General features: G+C 39.1%; 1 protein-coding gene across 1 annotated transcript; it reads right to left on the reverse strand.

The window, feature by feature from the left end:
* Nucleotides 1-8,379: 8,379 nt before the first annotated feature.
* Nucleotides 8,380-8,946, reverse strand: LOC132631062 (uncharacterized). The gene has a single exon (XM_060346661.1). It carries the CDS (start codon nt 8,944-8,946, stop codon nt 8,380-8,382), a length of 567 nt encoding a protein of 188 aa, XP_060202644.1.
* Nucleotides 8,947-16,348: the final 7,402 nt, after the last annotated feature.

A 16,348-nucleotide genomic window follows, 5' to 3' on the forward strand; every position in this document is an offset into this window, starting at 1 on the left:
CTTGTTTGTGTTGTAGTATGTAGAAATGTGTTGATTGTATGAAGAAATGGAAGTTTGCAAAGTGGGTGTGTGGTATATATGTGTAGCCGTGTGTATGCATGCATTGTATGCCAATGAAGAATTGAAATTATGTTGTATTCTATTCATTCCGTAATGTTATGGTCACGAGCCTACTGTATGATTGACTAATGAATGATGTATAGAAGTTCCTACTTTTAAAGAATTGCATAATTAAAGGCATACTTGACTATCAAAAGTTACACCTTGTCAAGTTGATACATGTTCATGAAATCTGAAACGTTCCTTGCTATAACTTGTAATGAGATTTAAAAAGAACTGAATATGATTATTATCCTAACACTTTAGAGCTGGTTAGTTACTTATCCATTGAGTCTCAAAAGATGAATTGCATATATGTGGTTGCTTCTTATTCTGCTCGTGCTTACCGCTATATCCTTCACTGAGTCCCGGGCCAGGACACGTTTTCGTGCGCATATTTACTATATTACTCACCGAGCCCCTCACTAGAGGGCCGGGACACGTTATATATATGTGATGATATGATGATATGATGATGATATGATGATATAATGACATGGTGATATGGAGATGGCGGCCAGGAGGGCATATATTCCTTATTACCGAGTCCCTCACTAGAGGGCCGGGTTTATATGTTTATGTTATGATGCTATGATTATAATTACCGAGTCCCTCACTAAAGGGCCGGGACACGTTATATATGTTATATACAGAATGATTATTCATCCTTGGTTACAGAACTCTATATTGATATTGATATGAGAACGATACAGATGAAATATGTTCAAAGGCAAGTTTTATGAAATCCTGTTTGTTGCATTGGGTCCTACACACCTTGTCTCAGTATGAGTCTATTACTATATTTCATGCTTTACATGCTCAGTACATATTCCGTACTGACCCAATTTTCTTCGGGGGGCTGCATTCATGCCCGCAGGTACAGACGCTCGTTTCGGAGATCCGCCAGCCTAGGATATCTATTCAGCTACTTTGGAGTGCTCCTTTGTTCCGGAGCCTAGCTTGTGGTATAACTCCCTTTTGTTGTATATATAAGTGTTTAGTCGGGGTACGGCGGGGCCCTGTCCCGTCATATGATTCTGTCATTACTCTTAGAGGTCTGTGGACACATGTGTGGGTCTGTATATCGTTGTTGTTGCGTTGTATGAATATGACTTATGTTTGGGGCGTACCCATTCGTAATGGCAGCCTTGTCGGCTTGCATATATATATATATATATATATATATATATATATATATATATATATATATATATATATATATATATATATATATATATGTTTGGGAGGTTGCGTGTAGTGGCAGCCTTGTCGGCTTGCGTAAATATATATATGTTGTTGTTGAAGATCGTAACTCCTCAGGAGACAGATGCCTACGACATACAGAATTGTGACAGATTTAGAATAACGTCCTGTTTTTTTATACAAATAAGTTCATAATATGCTGGTTATAAAAGATTATAGTTAATAGGTGATATGAGTGTCCAATTCGGACACTAGTCACGGCCTACGGGGTTGGGTCGTGAAACTAAGAAATCCCAAAAAGGAAGAAACAAGGTTTTGGTGAAGAAGAAGGAATTCCACTCTAGACTTGTTCCATCATCATCCAAGGTAAGTTTCATGGCTATATTAGGTTGTTTAGAGTATTGAAGGACTAAGGTGCTTGGATTTTAAGAAAATATAGGAAGTGAATTATAAATGGATGAGTAGTATTGTAATTGAATGGTAGCTAGAGGGAATCATGAGTATGAATAGGTTGTGGTTATGGATATGTTGTCACACCCTAATCTTGATCAGGGTGTGATGGGCACCCGACCCTTACTTAGAGCCGAGCAAACCCTCAGACTCTTAGTGCACACATAATCTTCTTAGACTTTTTAAATCAAATAAAGATGGAATACATAGTACATTTTTTTTCCAGAAACATTCTTTTTATCATTCCCAAATCAAACAAAATCTGTAATCACATGGAATTTATATCATAACACAAAATGACACATCGGCTGATGGAGCCGCTTACAGACTGACTTCCAATACCCACGACTCTGTCTGCAAAGTCTCTAACTTCGAACAAACATCATAGCATAATACTCTGACTCGGCAACACCCCAGGAGCGAACGGAGTTTGCCAACTTCGCTGGAACATCTTCTATAATAGCTTCAACTCATCTGGGTGTACCTGCGCGGCATGAAACGCAGCCCCCGAAGAAAGGGGGTCAGTACGGAATATGTACTGAGTATGTAAAGCACGAAATACAGAAATCAGAACCGTAATCGAAACAGACAGTACAAAAGTGAGTACATTATCCAGATTGCCAAAGCGCTTATTTTCCAATCACAAATCATGTATGCAGATGTCATATGTCAGAAAAAGTGCAGATCCCAAATACCAGAATGTTTGGCTTCCAGACACAGATCATATATGCCGAAGTCCGATGTCAGAAGGGGTACAGAATTGCCAGAAGGGTTACTTTCCAAACACAGATCATGCATGTCAGAATCATATATCGTATATGCGTATGACAGATCCCGGCCCTTTAGTGAGGGACGCGGTGAACAGAATCATATAACAGATCCCGGCCCTTTAGGGGACGCGGTGGATCAGATCATATATCACGTATGCATATAACAGAACTCGGCCCTCTTGGGGACGCGGTGGACAGAGTCATCATATGCCAAAATCATGTATCATATATGCATGTAACAGAACCCGGCCCTTTAGTGAGGGACGCGGTGAACAGAATTATCAATGCATGTCAGAATCATATACCATATATGCAGATAACAGATCCCGACCCTCTATTGCGGAACGCGGTGAACAGAATCATCATGTGCCATCCTGGCCGCCATCCCCATATCATCATATACAGATACACATATAACAGAACCCGGCCCGCAAGGGAGAGGGACGCGGTGAACAATGCAGAGGAAGATGCACGATAACAGAACCTGGCCCGGGGCGCAGTGAAGAACATACTGAGGCTTGCACGAACAGAGCAGTGAGAAACCATATGCACACATATCCAGACTCGATAGATACGTACACTTACTGACATCTGAAGGCTCAGAAACAAGTTTCGGGTCAATCCGACTTAGTATGCGAAAGTTATGAGCGTTTAAAGTACAGAACCTTCTACGAATGTTTCAGAAGCCATTTTTGGAAAATCAAAGCCATGATCATGTCAAGTACCTTTCGGGTATCGTTATGGATCAAATGAAATGGAGGTTTTGGGACCATGTATACATATCAAATTATATCAAAGACTCGATGGAATAATCGAACGAACTATTATTTGAGAATCAAGACATTTGTCGTACCAAATATCTTTCGAATGCCACTCAGAAACATATCAAGCATCATAAGCACATCAAGAGCCATAGGGATCATAGTCATATATCAAACCGATCCGAGACCATATACCAAAGTTAGGGACATTGATACTTACGAAATTCTTTTAGGAACAGAAACTCTTTGATTGCTTCAGAAGCTTTCTTTGGAGAATCAAAATAATAGTCATATCAGGAGCTTTTCGAATCTCATTATGGATCAAATCAGATAGGTCTTTTGGAACCATACATACGTATCAAAATATAGCAGACTGTTTTCAAAAGTCGAGCACATTAATTCATACAGAACTCTTTTAAGAACATATCAAAAGTGCATACGAATCATAAACAAGCTCGAAATCACAGAATAGAGTAACCCCAATGTGCATATCGACATCATACCTTACTTGGCTCTAGGACATGCCAAAGAAAGAAAGGGTAAGCCTTACATACCTGTGCCACGCCTTATTGGCTACGCTTATTTATCCAAGCTTGCTATTCTACATTCAAGAAGATTTTACATAATCATTAGATTCATTGTCATTCACTTGCCGTAGTTTCTCACATAAATTCACTTATATTCTAACGAAATTTCGGCAGCATTTCCCCTGTAAATACACCATCCCCGAAAATCTAACTCGGTCAAATCAACAATCAACAATCCGAGAATTTAACTCGGCCAAATTATTAACAACATTACCAACAATCATACTTACAACTTCAACAATCAATCCCAAAACATATTCTAACATTAACAACTCTTGCCACACAATTCACGGCATTTCGTTTATATCCAATTTAATCACCTATATTCAAGCTACCACCAATGATCCCACATTCAAGTATTAATCCAAAATCTTTCTAACATGATTCAAGAATACTTCTAACAATTCACATAATATTCCAAACAACCCAATCAATATATCACTTCACCCGAAACCTTCCAAATTCAATAAGAATAATAACGACACATTTCATTCTTTCTTCCAAATTCATAAACTACATCAACAATCTATACTTTAGCAATATCATTCATTCTTATAATCATAAGAAACCATACTAATATCACATTAGCTTCTTCCATAATCCACAAACGATTACAACTTCACTTTAAACCATTAAATCCTTATTTCACATTATGGAATTCACAACCACAACAATCAAATACTAAATAAAAGTTAGTTCATCATTCCTACAACATAGCATGTACACGGCCAACCCCAACACATGCACGACCACAACACAGCTTCCATATTTTCATGAATTTTATCCATTTCCACACACTACAACATGCACAACCATCCATAACATATAAAAGAGGATTAAATCTTACCTTTTTTCACTTGTCTTCTTACTTGACTTGGGTTATGAACTTGCAAGAATAAATAGTTTTCATGCTCCAACAACCACTCCATGTTAAAGAGGACCTTTGAATTAGTGGGATTGCTAGAAGAAAATTATTTTTCTTGATAGATTTCCATGGCACCAAATTTGGAGCCATGGCCGAATACTACTATATGGTTCCCTTTTCTTGAAACTTCTTCAAGTGTCTTGAAAATGAAAGAAGATGACCAATATAACCCATGGGTCATCTTTTTATTTCTACCCATTAAGCATCTATGTGGGCTTTAACCCACTTAGCTTGGATGACCACCTTGGCCCAAATTATTCAAGCCCACTTTTTTTTTTTTTGTTTTTTTTTTGTTTTGTAATTCATGGAAAATTATTCTCCAAATTCTAAATTTGCCCTTATCCTTCCTGCATATTTCTATGAGTCATCTTGCGAATTTCCCTTTTTACCCCTAGCCTTTCTTAATATTTCCACATCAAAATTTTTTCATAACCAACATATATGTTAAACAAGATAAAAAATGTGGCCTTATCCTTAACTTCTTGCAATTATCTTAAATTATCCGAATGTACAAATTGCGGGATATAACATATGTTATAAAAGGCATTTAGACCATGGGACAAGTACTAGATATGCAAAAAAATGCGATAACGAGACATAATCATAAATGTGGGAGAAATGGTGGATTTTGCTCAATGTGTACAAATAACGATTGCTGATATGATATTGTGCGTGTTGTTGTGAATGTTTGGGAGCTGAAATAGAATGTGGGAAAAGTCGTAGAAACAAAGGAAATGCTGCCCAATTATCTCTAGAATTAACGATGTATTCTTATAGCTGATTAACTAATGTTAATGCGATCCTCTCGTGAAGGTAACGACGTGACATCGAAGGAAGGAAAGTGAGCGATAACGAAGCTAAACGACAAGGTATGTGAGGCTCATCTCTTCTTTCAACAGGCATGAATCCTTAAACCTTCCCTAATCCTTTTATAAGAGGAAACATATGAGTCTTCCGATATAACGTATCACATAAGGGTACGAAAGTGAAGGTGATGACGTTGTTCTTGTTAACAGTCGCCTTACGTTCTACTCCCTTCAAGGCGAGGCACGATATTCACGGATGTTCATAATACGATCAGGGGTTTACGACCTTACATCACCCCGATATAGTGTGATCATTCTTAAAATCTAGAGTATACAGTTAATGCTAATGTATGACATGTAAATAAGATGATTAATGATGCTAGTTGATAATGTAACTATGTTACGTATATAATGCTAAGGACTGATAGGATGATGCTATGTTATGAGAGGTGTATTAATAATGTGAAATGTGAGTTGTGTGATGATATGATTTCACCGCGCCTAGTTGGCCGGGCATGTCACCGCTAAGGCGGGCTGCATATGATTCCACTGCGCCTAGTTGGCCGGACATGTCACCGCTAATGCGGGCTGCTATGTTTACACCGAGCCTAGAGGGCCGGACATGATCACCACTAGTGGGCGGTATTTAAGGGTTACCCGGACACGGGTAATGATGTGGATTACGATGTGATGCTGTACGTGATGATGTATGAGAAGATATATTGGATATGATAACACATATACTATGATAATGTAAGATATGATATATGTAAAAAGTATGTTGCTTATGACACTCATGCAGGTTATGTCCCTCTCTCATGACTTATGATTCTTCTAGTACGCTTGCTCATTTCATTCCTGCCTTACATACTCAGTACAACGTTCGTACTGACGTCCGTTGTTTTTTGGACGCTGTGTTCATGTCCACAAGTAGACAGGGAGGCGAGCTTAACCCAGATTCCTAGTAGCTGCCAGCTGATTGAGAGCACTCCATCGTCTGGAGGTGCTTATGCCTATTCTTTTGGTACATATATGCATTTTGGGCACGACAGAGTCTTGTTCCGTCTATATGTACGGTGTTTCAGTAGAGGCTCGTAGATACGCAGTGTGGGTTAGATGGTCTCACTAAATGACTACGACATATTTGTACATATTATTTTATTAGCCTATAGAGGCCTATGTATATATAAATCAATCATATTTTTATATATGGAAAATGGTCATTTTATGATTATGTTCTACTGGATGACAAAGAAATGTAAAATGATTATGACAAGTGGGGAAGTAAGGGGTGCTCGGTGGTCAGCCCTGGGTACCCGACGCGGCCCCTAGTCAGGTCGTGACAGAATCCTCGATTAGCGAAGTTAGTTGACGCAATTAGATAGCATCTCGGCGGAGATAGTCGGAATTAGATCATATCTCCGATTGGCGGATTTAGTCGTAGTTAGATCGTATCTCCGATTGGTCGAGTTAGTCGCAGTTAGATTGTATCTCCGATTGGCGAGGTTAATCGCAATTAGATTGTAGATCTCCAATTGGCGGAGTTAGTCACTGTTAGATTGTATCTCCGGTTGGAGGAGTTATTTAACGTAGTTAGAACGTAGATCTCCGATTGGCGGAGTTATTATTAAGGAACAAAGATGATACGGAGGCCCCCATCTTCGAATAATCGACCTTTACTCTGCTCCTGGAGATACCTGCAAATATAAACGAAACGTACAGAGATAAATAAGCCAAGATAACAGAATAAAATAGGAGAAGGTTATTTTGGCTCATGATGTAGTGATGGATCTTGTGATGCCTCCACTGGAAGCTCGTTTCGATGTCATCTCGTCCTAATTCTTGTCAATCCTGTACTCAACGAAAAATTCTTAGTTTGGGAGGGGGTATTGATTTGTGTCGATCGTGGCCCTAACCTTGTCACTTAAATTCTTTGAGCTTCTTCGGTTGTGCTGATCTCTGTCCAGAGACGTGGTAGGTGGAAAAGTACATAAATGCATTTTGAAAAAAGAAAAAAATGGTTTTTAGAAATCGGATATGCATATTTATATTCTACGTATAAATTCAATAAAACTCTATCATATTTTAGATTATGACATGTTTCGAAACGCATGAAGCTTCTCCATTCTGATGCCTGTATCCAAATGGTGTCTTTGCATAGTCTGTTCCTTTGATGACGCTTCTTCATATTCAAACCAAGTGCCGCGATGTGTTCGACGATAAGACCGATCCTTAATCTATAGTTACATTACAAATAAAAGGTTTCCTAAGGGTATTGACTGAACCTTTTTAGGTTGCCCACGTATCCCAAATAGGAATCAGGTCTGTACGTAGTTCGGGGGGTACAAATGAAAAGAAAATGATATGTAATATGATGTGACCGAGCCTGACTTAGGCTGCCTACGTATCCAAATGGAATCAGGTCGTAACGTAGTTCAATTATAATAAAAGGGAAAAATAATGCAATAACCGAGCCTGACTCAGGCTGCCTATGTATCCAAACGGAATCAGGTCGTAACGTAGTTCTATTACAATAGAAAAGAAGATTAATAACGGGACCGAATCTAGTGGGGATTTCCTACATATCCCACCGAGGGAGATCAGGTCCAATCGTAGTTCCAGTTACATGAAGATAATGTTTTTGGGGTTTTCTATTACATGAGACCGGACTCGATGTGGGTTGCCTACGCATCCCACCGTGGGAAGTCAGGTTAGCGTAGTTCTGTTACAATAGAAATGCAAATTACAACGAAAAAGAAAAAGCTAGCTTGGATGTCTTCAGATGTAGTATTTCTTGATCGAGTCTGAGTTGATGGGCTTTGTGCTCACTTTACCATCCATTTCTGCCAAAATCAATGCTCCTCCTGAAATCACTCGATGAACCACGTATGGACCTTGCCAATTTGGTGCGAATTTCCCTTTAGCTTCGTCCTGATGAGGAAATATTCGCTTTAAAACCAACTGCCCTAGTTTGAATTTCCTAGGCCTTACTCTCTTGGTAAATGCCTTGGACATCCTGTTCTGATAAAGCTGACCGTGACAGACAACATCCATCATTTCCTCATCAATAATCATCAACTGTTCGTGTCTACTACATATCCATTTTGCATCATCCAAACCAACATCTTGGATAATCCTTAGAGAAAGTATCTCTACTTCTGCGGGTATCACAACTTCTGAACCATAGACCAACATGTAGGGAGTTGCTCCTGTGGATGTTCTAGCAGTGGTACGGTAACCAATCAAAGCATATGGTAACTTTTCATGCCACTGCCTGTGACTATCTGTTATCTTCCTTAAGATCTTCTTGATGTTCTTATTTGCTGCCTCAACTGCTCTATTCATTTGTTGTCGATAAGCTATGGAATTTGGGTGGGCAATCCTAAACTTTTCACAAGTGTCTTTCATAAGATCGCTGTTGATATTGGCTACATTATCTGTGATAATTGACTATGGAATCCCAAATCGACAGACTATATTGTGGCTAATAAAATCTGCTACCACCTTCTTTGTTACTGCCTTGTACGTTAAAGCTTTGACCCATTTAGTGAAATAATCGATGGCTACTAAGATGAAGCGATACCCATTTGATGCAGGGGGTTCGATTGGTCCAATCACATCCATGCCCCAAGCGGCGAACGACCAAGGGGAGCCCATTACATTGAGCTCATTTGGGGGAATTCTAATGAAATCTCCGTGAACCTGAAATTGATGGCACTTTTGTACATAGCGAATGCTGTCACTTTCCATAGTCATCCAAAATTATCCCGCTTGCAGAATCTTCTTTCCCAAAGTGAATCCATTCATGTGGGGTCCACATGTTCCTGCGTGTACTTCTTCTAACAACCTTGTCGCCTTTGCGGCATCCACACATCTTAGCAATCCTAGATCTGAAGTCCTCCTATATAGGATTTCTCGATTAAGGAAGAAGTGATTTTCCATTCTCCTCAAGGTCCGCTTCTGTTTGTTAGTAGCATTTTCTGGATATTCTCTCGTCTCGAGCAACTTTTTAATGTCGTAGTACCATGGCTGGCCATCCAATTCCTCATCGACATGAAAAATAATATGCTTGCTGGTCGTGTATTTCTACCTTGATAGGGTCGATGTAATTCTTGTCTAGATGTTGGATCATTGATGACAATGTCGCAAAGGCATCAACAAACTCATTTTGGATTCGAGGGACATGCTTGAAGTCAATCTCTGTGAACTGCTTGCACAACTCCTTCACGCAATGTAAGTATGGGAGAATTTTGACATTCTTGGTGGTCCATTCTCCTAGTACCTAATGAACTAATAGGTCAGTGTCACGACCCAGGAAGGGGCCATGACGGGTACCCGGGGCTGACCACCGAGCACCGCTCGTTCTACTACTCATCATACTCATTAAGCCTCCTTTTTTCGTTCATAAACTCATAGTCATAAGAAAATCATTTTTCATTAAAGAACGTAAACACTTTTATATACATAAGCCCTTTGGCTATCAAAAGATAAGGTACACATATCTACGTGTATACAGTAGTGACTTTGTGAGACCATATAACCCACACATACGTATTTACGAGCCTCTACTAGAGTACTAGACATATGGACGGGACAAGAACCCGTCGTGCCCAAAATATTTATACATATATATATATATATATATATATATATATATAAAAGTATAAACCCGATTAGCACCTCCGGAATAATGGAGTGCTTCTGCAAATCTGCTGATAGCTCCTAAAGGTCTGCGCCGTCTCTCTCTCTACCTGTGGGCATGAACACAAAGAAAACGGACGTCAGTACGGATATTGTACTGAGTATGTAAGGCATGAATGAAACAAGCATAATAGAGAAATCATAAGTCATGAGGTGAAGGCAAAACCTGCACGACCTTTAAGGATGAATGCATTTCATACATATATCACATATACATAATCGTCGTACATGAACCATCATAGCGTATACATCATCGTGTCATATAATTCATCATCGTAGTACCGTAGCTTCTCATACACATAAAATATTATCCGTATTCGGCCACGTAGGGCTCGACAACATCCGTATTCGGCCACGTGGTGGCTCGACAGTATCCGTATTCGGCCACGTAGTGGCTTGACAATATCACATACATATCTTCCATATTCGGCCACGTAGTGGCTCGACCATATCACATGCATCATACAAGGATTAATATATCTCATCATTATCATTGCCGTCACATACATCTTATAAGCTTATCGTAACCTTTATTAATGCACACATTTAAATTTAAAGACAATCTATGAAAATCACATCATATTCGTAGCATGAATTTCGTATAAATATCGTATGATAGTCTTTATAATCTTTGGGCTTAAGCTCATCATTTCCATTATCATTTCTATAGCGTATCTCTTACTTGTATCTCACATGAAATCATTTATGAACATAGACTCGTAGTTTCTCGAAACATTGGTCATAGGACATGCATTGAGGCTTATGAACAATCTATAACAATGTGGGGATGACGTAAGGTTGAGAGCCCCCGCTTACATTATGGAGCATTCATAGGTATTCCGCCTCACTTTGAAGGAATTAGTATATAAGGTGAGTGTATACATCAAGCATTACCAATAGATCATAGTTAATGTCTTTAGCTTTGTTTAAACATTATACCGTGAACTCTATAATCTTTAGCCTTAAGCTTATCATCTCCGTTATCGTGCTCATAACATGTCTCTTATCCTTATCTCACGTGGCTATCCATGAACATAGGCTCTTGGTTCCGGAATATAAGTAAGCCATGGAAATGTAGGGAAATAATATCATATCATAAGATTCATGCCTTAGAAAGAAAGGACTAGCCTTACATACCTTTTCCTTTAGCTATTCTACCGCTTGATCGTTACTCTTCAATATTCGCGTCTTTACCTTCAAGAGAATTCGCATCAACGTCAGTTAATCGACTATAAGAATGTGTGACTATTTTCTAGGGAAAATTGGGCGGCATTTCCTTTGTTTCTACTACTTTTCCCATGTTTAATTTTAACTACCAAACATTCACAACAACACTCACAATATCGTATCAACAATCGTCATTTATCTACATTTACCTCCACCATTTTTCTCCAATTTCTCCACATTTATGGGTTTTAGCTTATCATCACACCTATTTTATGGTCTACACGTCATTTATAACATATTTATACTCCCAACTCATCAACATTCATAATTCAATCCAACTATCATTGAACTATGACACTATTCACATTTTATGACCCATTTACTACACTCTTCTATAATCCAAGTGTTTCAACGTATAAATACTTCAATAATCCTGAGAAATTCATAAAACTTACCTTAGATGTGGTAGGAATGAGCCTTGAGTAGCAATACTCTTCTATGCCAAAAACCCTACTTCACTTCCTTTGCAATTTCTTGGTGTAGATGAACTTTGATGAGTTTCACACTCTTGATTTCATGGTTTTTGTCACGACCCAACCCCGTAGGCCGCGACTAGTGTCCGACGTGGACACTCATACGTACTTACCGACCAATTTTTACTTATGTCTACAAATAATGAATCTCGTGCGTCCTAGATTGCAAACATATCGCGTAAACCATTATTTATGCCATAAAACATAGGTTAACCATATTAACGTAGCGAAGGAACAGACTGGCACAAATCAAACAAACGTCACTGACCAAACACGACCCATGACCCACAAACATGACTACAGGCCTCTAATACAGACAACAGAATCATATGACGGGACAGGGCCCCGCCGTACCCAATAGAAATCATAAACACGAAACCACATACAACAAGAGTTCTGTACCAAAAGTATGGGCTCCGGATCAAAGGAGCGCTCCAAATAGCAGACTGTGTACCTTAGGCTGGCGGATCACCACTGAAAGCGTCTGTACCTGCGGGCATGAAACGCAGCCCCCGAAGAAAGGGGGTCAGTACGGAATATGTACTGAGTATGTAAAGCATGGAATACAGAAATCAGAACTATAATCGAAACAAGCGGTACAAGAATAAGTAATTAGTCCAGAATGTCAAAGTCACTCACTTCTCAGGCCAAGGTCATACAGATCGTCACATATCATATAAACCACTCTAATCTGTCAGACGGGTTACCAAGGGTACAGAGTTTCCAGATGCAACTTATGCCTACCTAATTCATGTGTCAGACGGAAGGCAGGACATACAGAATGCTCAGATAACGCCATACATTTAAAGGAATACGGGACTTACCGAGTACTCAGACGATATGGTATGCCGATTGGAATACAGGACGTACAGAGTATCAGAATGCCGTAGCGTATCGAATCAGATGTTGCAACCTGTGAATCATATAATGTTTACAAAGAGTGTGCCACCTCGAGCTCAGCCCAGTACAGTGGTCACACCATACATAATCGTATCGTATCAAATCATATCATATCATATCATATCATATCACATCAGAATGCGCGTCTACAAAGGGTATGCCACCTTGAGCTCAGCCCAGTACAGTGGTCATCCCATGAAGAAACTGCCCGTTTTTCCCGCTCGAGCTCTGCCTAGTACACGGGTCACGGATCAGTCTCGGGAGCTCGAGCTCCGCCCAGTACACTCCCAACGCGTCTGCCTGGTATCAAATCACGCAGTGCAGATACTGTCCGCTTTGGGGATCGAGCTCAGCCCAGACCACCCCTCACGGGTTTATACCAGAACATCATAGGCAACTTAGGGAAATAGCGCACGACAGCATAGCTTGGTCCGGCTCAGTGAATGAAAATGCTAAGACTTGCACGAACGGAGTAGTGAGAAATCATATACATATATTTTCAGACTCGATAGATACGAATACTTATTGACGTTTGAGGATTATAGACGTATTCCGGAACGATCAGAATTGATGTGTGAAATTTACGGATACTTTTACCACATAATCATCACGAACGTTTCAGAGCATATTTCAATCGACGAATCAGTTCAAGGAATCGGACAGTAGTCATAGAGCATGTACATAACTTTTTAGACGACACGATGGAAGGTATCAACCCAAACATCTAGAGTCATCTTACGTGTCCAAACATTTATAAGACTGGTGAGAGTGATTGAACGTACTATCGGAATATTCGTAACGGATTACTCGACCAAAATATTCATGTCCGAATACATATATCAAAATAACTCTAGCGGAGTAATTGTATCGGAACACCTATGCTCGGATACTCATGTCAACAAAAGGGCATATGGTCGACTTGTCATAATTCGCGCGATCAATAACCGGCCCGGGGACCTGTGAGCGATATCAAAATAATGGGCACGAGTTGAGTCATGAACGGCTAATTCAATTTATGAATCGGAATAGCTATAGGGCCCAATATGGTCATATGTCGGCCCGTTAGTCCAACTAGTCTGAACAAGTAGTCATTACGGGGTTTGTTTCACAAACGTTCTCCCAAAATTATGTTTATATTTCAAAATGTAATTTAGAATGTCGAAATACCTTTTTTATATGCTTGATAGAATCATAGGTTGACCCAGTAGTCAAAATAATTCGGATGATTAATCAAACGGGGTTCATTTCACAAAAACTATTTCCAAAATAATCATTGTGGTTCAAATTATAGTTTAGGATACCGTGGCGTTCAAAATATTATTTTATGATAGTTAAACTCATAAACGAAAGTACTTTACTGTCGTTATACCAAAGTCAACCTTACAGGGCAAACAAAAGGATTTCGGACTTAGCGGGCCCACCTCGGGTCAAGTCGAGGTGGTAGACATGAATCACGGACATTTGAGGTCTATGTGGTCATACATAAAGGTTTCGGAGTGATCCGACTACGTTCGCATAAGTTTCGGACATTTGGTTACTTTCTAGCCAAAATAGGGTCTTTAAGCTTCAGTTGAATTGAATGAATAGTAGCCATTTTCTAATTCGGATTTCGAGGAGCAGAATTGCTCCCGGGGTTCCGATATCGACCTAGCATACTAAGACATGCCAAAGGAAGGAATGGGTAGCCTTACATACCTTTTTATACGACTTACGCTCGCCCAAAACCTAAGTCCCGTATCGTCCAGAATCTGCAAATGGTCAAGGTTACCAATTAGGGATTTCAAAGCTTAAAATTCGCTTAACTTCATTTTTGGCTACCGAAATTTCGGCAGCACCTCCCCTATAAATATAGCACCCCTGAGAATCATCTCGGCTCAAATAGTAGCAACAACAACCCAACAACATCAACAAAGTCAACAATCATTACAATATAGCACAATAGAAGGCAACTAGTTCTACTTTCCGACATAATGCAATAGCGTTCATTCCGACTTCACACTTCCAAGCTAAGCTCCATATTTTCATATTCATCATTAATCAAGATCATCACTATATAGGTTAGAAGCATTCCATATCGTTTTCACAAAATATTCACACGATATACAAGATATACAATTTTTCACCAAGATCATATTTCATCCAAAACTTTTAATCTTTGGCATACATATTCATAACATGTTCCCATCTTCCAAATCCATCAATGGTCATCATAATTTGTATCCTTAACAACTCCATTTTCATAATGTCATAAAATCATCATAAAACGACATAAACTTCTACTTTCCATTTCAATGCAAACTTATATCATATTATCTTCATTTACATTGCAAGCATCACCACAACACAACTAACATGTTAAACAAAATTAATCCATTCCCATTTCAATGTCTATACCACACGGCCATATTCAATTTTTCCATCTTCCATCAAATTTATTCAACTTTCATTTCCAATATACATTCCATCCTACACACAATTAGAATGTAACATAAAATTCAACTAATCACACCTATACAAGCACACACACACACGGCCACACTCTACATTCCATACCCACTTTGCAAACTTCAATTTTTCCATACTTTCAACTCATTTCTATATACTACAACACAAACAAGCCTTCATAACATAACAACATAGAATGAATTCTCACCTTTTTCTTCAATTTTCTTCACTTGAACAAGTTGTCATATTGAACAAACAAGTGCTCTTTCTTTCAAAAACAGTTGCACCAAGTTATAAAGGGACCTCGACTTAGTAGAAATTCACCAAGAGAAAAATTTTAGGAGCAATATTTTTGGAAGTGATTTTTTTGCTTGGCTAGGCCGAATGGTTCTTGCTTTGGGGTGTTCTTCAATTTTTTTTTTTTGATTTGTTTGGTTTTGTCACATGTAATTCACATGACCATTTAAATGGGGCTTGGGCCTCCCCTTTGGCCGGCCACACCCCTAACTTGGGCTTAAATTTTCACCAAATTTTTCTTGGCCCAATTTGTTAAAAATCTCGTTTTGTAATTCCCGAAGCAAATTTCCAAAATCCCAAATTTGCCCTTAGCCTTGTTCGGCACTTTCGCATCAACATTCTTTCATGCACAACTCCTATGTCAAGAAAAAATCAAATTTTGACCTTATTTCTCACAAATCAAAGATATCTCAAATTTTTCCAAACGTGTGAAAACACGGGATATAACATCCTCCCCCCCTTTAGAACATTCGTCCTCGAATGTTAAATTAGCCTTATAGGGTTTTACAAGCATCGCGGGGGAGTTCTCCTTATTTCCTTCCAAATTCAGCCAACCGTCACAATCACTATCCCTTTTTACGCGCTCGCCTTAATTCTATTCTCGAATATCGTTACGCTAAAACTTTTCGGCTTTAACTAGTGGTGAAGCTGACATTACTCTACTTATAACAGTTACATCGTGTATTTCGCTTTGTCTTTCAGGT

This window comes from Lycium barbarum, chromosome 3, assembly GCF_019175385.1.
Source record: "Lycium barbarum isolate Lr01 chromosome 3, ASM1917538v2, whole genome shotgun sequence".
In the NCBI taxonomy this organism is placed as follows: Eukaryota; Viridiplantae; Streptophyta; class Magnoliopsida; order Solanales; family Solanaceae; genus Lycium; species Lycium barbarum.

What these genes read in the sequence shown, in the direction of transcription:
- LOC132631062 (XM_060346661.1), bottom strand. Translation starts at nt 8,946, where the DNA reads ATGAATAGAGCAGTTGAGGCAGCAAATAAGAACATCAAGAAGATCTTA.